At 37.9% G+C, this 9,021-nt stretch overlaps 1 protein-coding gene across 1 annotated transcript in view; it reads right to left on the reverse strand.

The window, feature by feature from the left end:
- LOC112392132 (coiled-coil domain-containing protein 150-like) overlaps positions 1–6,890 on the reverse strand; it is a 46,886-nt gene extending 39,996 nt beyond the window's left edge. Inside the window, 5 exon segments of the mRNA XM_024733663.1 lie at positions 2,966–3,034; positions 4,861–5,039; positions 5,161–5,199; positions 5,202–5,380; positions 6,721–6,890. Of these exon segments, the coding sequence (XP_024589431.1) occupies positions 2,966–3,034; positions 4,861–5,039; positions 5,161–5,199; positions 5,202–5,380; positions 6,721–6,878 (624 nt within the window). The 5' untranslated portion in view covers positions 6,879–6,890.
- Between the last annotated feature and the right edge of the window lie 2,131 nt (positions 6,891–9,021).

Below are 9,021 nucleotides of genomic sequence, written 5' to 3' on the forward strand. Positions count from 1 at the left end.
ATATATATATATATATATATATATTTCTTATCTCTTAGAAAGATGTATACTGCATTTAGTTTATCTTTGTATAGTCCTTTATTATGGGCTGAATTGCATCCCTCTGAAATCCATATGTTGAAGGCCTAAACCCCAGTATCTCAAAATATGACTGTGTTTGGAGATAGGGCCTTTAAAGAGTTGTTTAAGTTATGAGGCCACTGGGGTGGGCCCTAATCCAACATGACTGTTGTCCTTATAAGAAGAAATTTGTACACAAAGAGACACCAGGGATGTGTACACAGAGAAAAAACCATGTGAGGACACAGAAAAAAGACAGCCATCTGCAAGCCAAGGAGAAAGGACTCAGGAAAAAACCAAACCTGCTGATGGTATCTTGATCTTGAACTTTTCACCTCCAGAATGGTGAGACATAAATTTCTGTTGTTTAAGCCACCAGTCTGTGGTACTTTGTTATGGCAGCCCCAGCAGACGAATACATCCTGCCTGCTTCACATACCCTCAAAATGTCCCTATTTGACTAGCATAGTCCTTCTTCAGGTCCTTGACAAGTTCAATAAAAATTCAATATTTTACTACAGCACCAAGAATTAAGACTTCCCCAATAAAAAAATAATGTTAAGTGGCAATCCAAAGGATAGTCTTTTCAACAAATGGTGCTGGAACAACTAGACATACACATACACAAACTCACCCAAAGAATCTAGATACAGACCTCACACCTTTCACAAAAAATAATTCAAAACCTAAATGTAAAATGCAAAGCTATAAAACTTCTAAAAGATAACACAGAAAAATCTAGGTGACCTTGGGTTTGGCAATGATTTTATTAATAGATATAATACCAAAAGTACAATCCATGAAAAAAATGGATAAGTTGTACTTCATTAAAATTAAAAGCGTCTGGGGCTTCCCTGGTGGCGCAGTGGTTGAGAGTCCGCCTGCCAAGGCAGGGGACACGGGGTCATGCCCCGGTCTGGGAAGATCCCACATGCCGCAGAGCGGCTGGGCCCATGAGCCATGGCTGCTGAGCCTGTGCGTCCGGAGCCTATGCTCTGCAACAGGAGAGGCCACAGCAGTGAGAGGCCCGCGTACCGCAAAAAAAAAAAAAAAAAAAATTAAAAGCGTCAGCTCTGCAAAAGACACTGTTAAGAGAATGAAAAGATAAGCTACAGATTGGGAGAAAATATTTGTAAAACACAAACTGGATAAAGGATTGGTATCCAAAATATAAAAAGAACTCTAAAAACTCAACAATAAGAAAAAAAACCCAGCTGCAAAGTGGGCAAATGATCTAAGATACCTCACCAAAGAAGATAGACAAATGGCAAATAAGCATATGAAAAGATGTTCAATATCAACTCTGTAGAAAACTGCAAATTAAAACAAGATACTATACACACGCCTATAAAATTGGCAAAAATTCGAAACACTGACAACACAAAATGCTGGTGAGGATGTGGAACAACAGGAACTCTCATTCACTGCTGGTGGGAACACAACATGGCATAGCCACTGCAATAGGTTGGCAATTTCTTAGAAAGCTAAACATAAGCTTATCATAAGTATGAATCGTACTCCTAGGTATTTATCCAAAGGAGTTGAAAACTTATGTCCATACAAAAAACTGCATATGAATGTTTACAGCAGCTTTATTCATAACTGCCAAACTTGGAAGCAACTAAGATGTCCTTCAGTAGGTGAATGGATAAACTACAGTACATCCAGACAATGGATTATTGTTCATTGATAAAAAGAAATGAGCTATCAAACCATGAAAAGACATGGAGGATTAAATGCATATGCTAAGCGAAAGAAGCCAGTCCAAAAAGGCTACATGCAGTATGATTCCAACTAGAGAGACAGTGAAAAGATCAGTGGTTGCCAGGGGCTTGGGGAAAGACAGGGGTGGGGGAGGGAGGCGCGGGGTGATGTGTATGTAGAGCACAGGGCATTTTTAGGGCAGTGAAACTATTCTGTATACTGTGATGACCAAAAAGTAAAACTTAATCTAAACTGTGAATTTAGTAATCATGGATCAAAACTGGTTCATCACAGACTAATACAGAATGTGAATAATGGAGGAAGCTCTGGGGGTGGGGAGAAAGGATATATGGGAACTCTGTTTCTGTGCAATTTTTATAAAAACTTAAAACTGCTCTAAAAAGAATCTATTAAAATAGCCAAAATATTTTTTTAAAGCATGAAACAATATACTCCAACTAACAATGAACAATCATGCTTTTATCAGTAACTATTGGCAAATAAAATACTCTACATGAGAGAATGTCCCAGATAGCTACACTCACCACCCTAAACACACTGTAATTCATAATTTTTAAAATAGCATATCTATTTCTCTGTTTTGTATAACAGGATATTTTAAATATAACTTGATCCTTTTGATTTGGACTCATGTCAACTATTATTCTGTCAGGGAATATTGAGGTTTTTAGGCCACTGTCAAGGTGTATTGAATTGGTAATTCTGATTCTTCCACTGTTTTCAGCTGCAAATTTTTAGTCCAACAACTTTTAGCAGCCACCTACTCCATAATTCCAATCTGTTATCTACTTAAATTTAGACTGAAATGAAAGTTTTAAGGTAAAATTAGATGAGCAGACTTATTAAAAGCTTTTTATTTTAAGCACAACTTTAGTGTAAAAGGTCTTTGTATGTCCACTTAACTCTAGTATATGGGCAACTGCATGAGTTTCATGGTAACTGTTTCCCTCCCGGCTCAGAGAGCATTTATTTTTTATTTCTGGTTTTGTGGCAGTATTGAGGTGAAAGGAAGTCTTAATGTCACATATGGGCAGGTATAACTTCATGTGGCATATTTTTAAAATCTTCCTAATAAACAGCCACATATTTTCTTCTTCAATGGTTTCTTTTCATTCTATCCACTTCCTTGACTTCCCCCTCTGCAATTCCAACGCCCCCTTCACCTTCCTTTTTATCTTACCTCCTGAACTTTAAGGTTCATTTTACGTTTTGTGGTCTTCAGTTCCCCTTCAATAATGGCTGCATTCTTCTAAAATAGAATGAGAAAAGGTTCTAAATAATCTGAAATGACAGGAAGAAACTGTCTATGGTATATCACAGTTCAAATCTAGACTTTTTTGGGGCAACCTATACATGCTATTCTGAATACAGTTATAAACACTTCTTATGAGTCTAAAGTAATTATTACAATGAGATATTTAAAGTTATTTTATTACTTTGATTCATGACTTCTATCATTTTCCCTTTCAGATAACTAAAAAATGATTAGTCACATGTACCTCCTATGTAAAATTCAATAATCAGAAGAAAACCTAGTAATTGCTAGACATTTTTCTTACAGGGTATATTCCTATTTTTTTTAAGTACTCCATTTTTTCTAGCCTCAAATATTATCTATGCTTAGGAGTTGAGGATGAAAAACACAGCTTTCACTATTCATTCTCTTTTATATTATTATTAATAGCACTACAATCTAAGATGTAAAAACTCAAAGCTGTCTTTGCCTTATTCTCTACCTTCAGCCCCTATCCAATACCACATTCTAACGTATCTTTCCTCTCAAAATGCTACAACCGTAATTCAGACCTAATAAAGTCTATGTCTCAAATAAGGCAATGGATTCCTAATTGGTTTTCCTATCTCCAATCTCTTCTCCTATAATTGATACTCTACACTACTGCTAGATTAGTTTTCTTGTTTTCATTATGTCACTTTCTTATCAAAAATTTAATCACTCCCCATAGGATCAAGCCCAACTACTTGATTATTCTTGATCTTGAGATCCGCTATGAGCTTATCCCTAGTCAATTTCCAACTTATTTTACACAAACAAATCCTCACTCCTGTCCAGCTAGTTTATGCATTTCCTCCTAACTGCACCCAAGGGAAAGATCTAGGTTCAAATCTGCGTTACAGGAAGGAAACAGGCAAGTGTGATCTCAGAGAGGTGACTTCTCTCTGAGCCCCAGTACACTTATCATTAAAATAGAGACAATAAAGCTTCCCTGGTGGCGCAGTGGTTGAGAGTCTGCCTGCCGATGCAGAGGACACGGGTTCATGCCCCGGTCCGGGAAGATCCCACATGCCGTGGAGCGGCTGGGCCCGTGAGCTATGGCCGCTGAGCCTGCGCATCCGGAGCCTGTGCTCCGCAATGGGAGAGGCCACAACAGTGAGAGGCCCGTGTACTGCAAAGAAAAAAAAAGAGAGAGAGACAACAATATCCTACATCTTGAGGTTTTGCAGAGATTAAACAAAACATGTTTTAAACAAAATAACATCTGTTACACTGCCTGGCCTGTGAAGGGTAAACAAAATCATTTGTTTTTTTCCCTAGTCTTATTTTTTGCTGCCCCTGTGTGTGGTCTTTTAAATGTCCTCACCTCACTGCTTTGCCTTCTAAAGGTTCATCTCAAGTCCCGTCTCTTCCTTGAAGCCTAGCCTAATCTATTCTAGACAGGACATGCCCACCTTCCCAAACCCACCTGAATACAGAACACTTATTGGCAATATTTGCTTATTGTCCTATACTGTCCTTTAATATTTCTTATACCCTTATTTTCTCTCTTTAGTTTGTCCTGCTATGCCTTGTTCTCCCAGCTAGCATATAAGCTCTTGAAGAGCACAGACTCCCTCATATCTCTGGATCCGCACAGTCACATGTAGAGGGTAGGAATCTATAAATACTCAATTACTGACAGCACACAATGTTATAGGCTATCAATGTAGATAAATTTCAGATGTCAAGAATCCTCACACCAACATCACCTATTTTTAAAAGTCAGTTTTATGGGTCTGTTGCCTCCTCCAGCTAACACAGTAACAGTGCGTTTGTATTCCAGAACTCTGGACTCAAGCCTTTGCCTCTGAGGCAAGCTGCAGAGTCACAGTCAACCTTTGCACCTCATCTTGTGCCTTGTCTTCTTTCTATTTTACATCTCTTAGTTGCTGGCGCAAATTCATCACTTCCAGTTGCAATAGCTTCAGATCCCTGGAATGCTCCTCCTGTATTGTATTCAATCTTTCCTTCAGAAAATCTATCAGACAGGACAGGAGGGTCATCAAGCAGATCAAAGAAGGTCAGGAAAGGAAAAGAATCATGAACTCATCAAGCACCCACACAGGACCGAATTTCTGATGATTCTCTTCTCTCTATACCTGTTTTCTGTGGGTTCAAATCTTTTTCAGTTTGCAGACGAAGATGTTCATCTTCAAGGACTGGATGAGGCTTTCCAGACGGCACATTCGATTTACCAGAAACTCACAGTTCTTCCATAAAATATCTGTTTTTCCTGAACAAATTATTTCATTCTGGATAGGGCTAATGATGTTCTGGCTCACAGGCTCCTCTAAACATTTTGGAGTTTGCAAGTGGCCTCTGGACAAAGATCCCAATATAACAATATTATAGGGTAATCCCAACCATCGAATCAATGTAACATTTCTACTGAGTATAAAAACTATATTCTTTAGTTAACCAGCATATGATAGCCTCTGCAAATTTAAACATAGAGAGCACTATTAGGTAAAGAGGATGAGACCAATGTGGGATGGGTAAAGACCACTGATTTTTTTTTTTTTTTGCGGTACGCGGGCCTCTCACTGTTGTGGCCTCTCCCATTGTGGAGCACAGGCTCCAGATGCGCAGGCTCAACGGCCACGTCTCACGGGCCCAGCCGCTCCGCAGCATGTGGGATCTTCCCGGACCGGGGCACGAACCCGTGTCCCCTGCATCAGCAGACAGACTCTCAACCACTGTGCCACCAGGGAAGCCCAAGACCACTGATTTTTTAATGGTTATTTTAATTGGAATTTTTTGTAAACTTATCTTGTATGTAAAAGCAAGTGATATATAAAACATGTTAAATGTTAATGGTAAACTAAGAATTAAAGTTAGCATGGAGGCAGTATTTCACATCCTTTTTAGAAAAGTTTTAAACAAGGTGATAATAAACATTCCCATTTTGTTCTAACATACTCAACACTGGTACAAATTTAATCTTTGCTGAAGAGTTATTTATTCTATGTGTGCTATACCAACTATACTAATTTTAGGTCTTCATAAGAGACATTCAGGAAATACATACATAATTTTAAAGAAAATCACACCAGTAAATTCAGCATTGGCCACCTAAGCACCCAGATTCCTCAAGGCCTTTGACAATCTAACTTTTAATGGCAATAACTTCTTCAGGAGCACAAAGGAAAAACACAGTTCTTCTTTTGAGTACTTCATTATAAACTATGAATTTTTTTTAAGACTTATAACCTCTCTTAATTTACAATAAATCTGGAGAAAGAAAATAAAGACCATATTAATGCATGAATCAAGTTGTAGATGTTCACCTTAACTAATATCAAAATCTATTTTTATTTTTAAAAAAGGACCAAATTTTTTTTCTAATTATATAAAAAATTACATTTGTTTTTAATCAAGTATTGAGGGAGAATAGGATATCGAAGTTTGTGCACCTAATTAACACACTTTAAAAATCTGTTTAGAATAGTGGTAGTAGGACATTACAGCAGGACATTACAGCAGGACAACTCTATCTTGCAAATATTTTCTAATTAATATTCTAATGTTATTTCTCAATTCTTTTCTAAGTACCTATTTCACCTGCCAAACCACCCACACTGTGACTCCTTATGAGTAACCAGTGAGGCAAAATTCTTCAACCTACAAAGATACTGTGACACAATTTTTTAATTTCTTACCTTTTTTCACCAAAGTCCAACATTATTAGGTCATCCCTCAGAGAACTGGTCTGTTCCTCAACTATTCTCATCCTTTGCTGAAGTACCGTGACTGTTTCAGAAGCTGTAGCATTGATGCGGGCTGGAGAGAGGACTGGTCTGGACATTGTAGTTTCCATATGCACCTGAGATTAAAGTCACAATATTAGTGTAGTTGGTTCTATTGTTCAAAATAGCCACTGCCCCTTCCTGTGGAGGATTATACATCCCTGTCCTGTTGAGCTTGGAAATGGCCATGTGTCCTGCTTTGGTCAATTAAATGTGGGTAGAAGCTTTAAGAGCCAACTTGTCATTCATCATCTCTTTTCCCTTCTCCATGCGATGACCAACATCCCAGATAGGGCCTGCTCCATGTGCCAAGATCCCAGAGTAAAGACTACATGAGCAGAGCCATGGCCCATCCATGACATACAGTGTGAGTGAGCAAGAAACTAATGCTGTTATAAGCCGCAGATTGTTAGGTAGTTTGTTACTGCAGCACAATCTAGTCTACCCTGTCTGCTACGATTAGACATACACTAGGACCTATGATTTGGCTGAAGGAGTTATTACCTCTTTTCATTGCCAGCCATTTTCATTTTAACATATTCCCATCCAACCTTTCTGAAAACAAAACAACACTCTACAGTACTTGGATCTCCGAGCAGTTGTCATAAAATAGATTTACCAACTACCTTGAAGCAGTGATTTGTAAAAATAACTTGCAAACATAACTCCATAGCAAAGACTCTTTTACACCTACTGACATCAAATTTCCAGACTCCTCCCGCAAGACCACATGAGAGTAAATGGGAGTAGTGAGACTACTCTTTCAGGTATTAGTGACAGAAGCAGAATCAGCTTATAAGCAGTCCCAACATTTAAACAAATCATGTGCCCAAAGTTCAATGACAAGATCATTGGTGGAAACTTTAAGGACATTTTCCTGCAACTCTATCCTGTACAGACATTTCTATACTAATCAAACAATAAACCTTAAGCATCACTAGCAATAGTGTATCTGTGGGAATGTGTTCACAAAGGCCCCACCTGGGATATTTGTAATACACCTTTCTCTCCCACTTACTGTGTGATTAGATACCTCCCTGAGGTATCCCAGGCAATGGAAGTGGGGACTCCCTCAGGTTCAAGTCACTGAAGGTGGTCCCCAGGACCCAGGGAAGGAATTAAAGAAGTCTTAAAACTGGTGGCAGGACTTAAGGGGGCACCAGTGTAAAGGCTGAGCTTCTTGCCAATGTAACACTGTTACAGCCACTGAGGACAGCTCTTTAACCATCTTCTATTTTTCCCCCACAGGTCCCAGAATATGGCCTGTTTCTCTCTTTTTACTTAAAACAAAACAAAACAAACCCCAAACAAACAAACAAACACTTTACTGAGGAATAGTTGACAAATATAATTGTATACATTTAAAGTGTACAACATGATGATTTTATACACATATACCTTGCAGAATGGTTACCAAGATCAAAATAATTAACACATCCACATAATTAACAACCTCACATAGTTAACATAAGTAACTATTTTTCTTTGTGGTAAGAATACTTAAAGATCTCTCAGCAACTTTCAAGTATACAATACCATATTATTAACTATAGTCACCATGTTATACATTTGATCCTCAGAATGTCTTATTTGAAAAGGCAACCTACAGAATGGGAGAAAATATTTGCAAACCATATATCTGATAAAGGGTTAATATCCAAAATATATAAAGAACTCATACAACTCAGTAGCAAAGGAAGAAATAATCTAATTAAAAAATGGGCAGAGGGCCTGAATAGACATTTTTCTAAAGAAAATATACAGGTGGCCAACAGGTACATGAAACGATGCTCAACATCACAAATCATCAGGGAAATGCAAATCGAAATCACAAGATAGCAGCTCACACCTGTTAGAATGGCTAGTTTTAAAAAGACAAGAGATAACAAACGTTGGCAAGGATGTGGAGAAAAGGGAACCTTATGTACCGTTGGTGGGAATGTAAACTGGTACAGCCATAATGGAAAACAGTATGGAGGTTCCTCAAAAAATTAAAACTTGAACTACCATATGATCCAGCAACCCCACTCCTGGGTATATATCTGAAGGAACTAAAATCAGTATCTTGAGATATCCTCATATCCATGTTCACTGCACCATTATTCACAATAGCCAAGAGATGGAAACAACCTAAACGTCCTTCAGTGGATGAACAGATAAAGATGTGAGATATATATATATATATATATATATATATATATATATATATATATA

This window comes from Neophocaena asiaeorientalis, unplaced genomic scaffold, assembly GCF_003031525.2.
Source record: "Neophocaena asiaeorientalis asiaeorientalis breed wild unplaced genomic scaffold, Neophocaena_asiaeorientalis_V1.1 scaffold24, whole genome shotgun sequence".
NCBI classification, from domain to species: domain Eukaryota; kingdom Metazoa; phylum Chordata; class Mammalia; order Artiodactyla; family Phocoenidae; genus Neophocaena; species Neophocaena asiaeorientalis.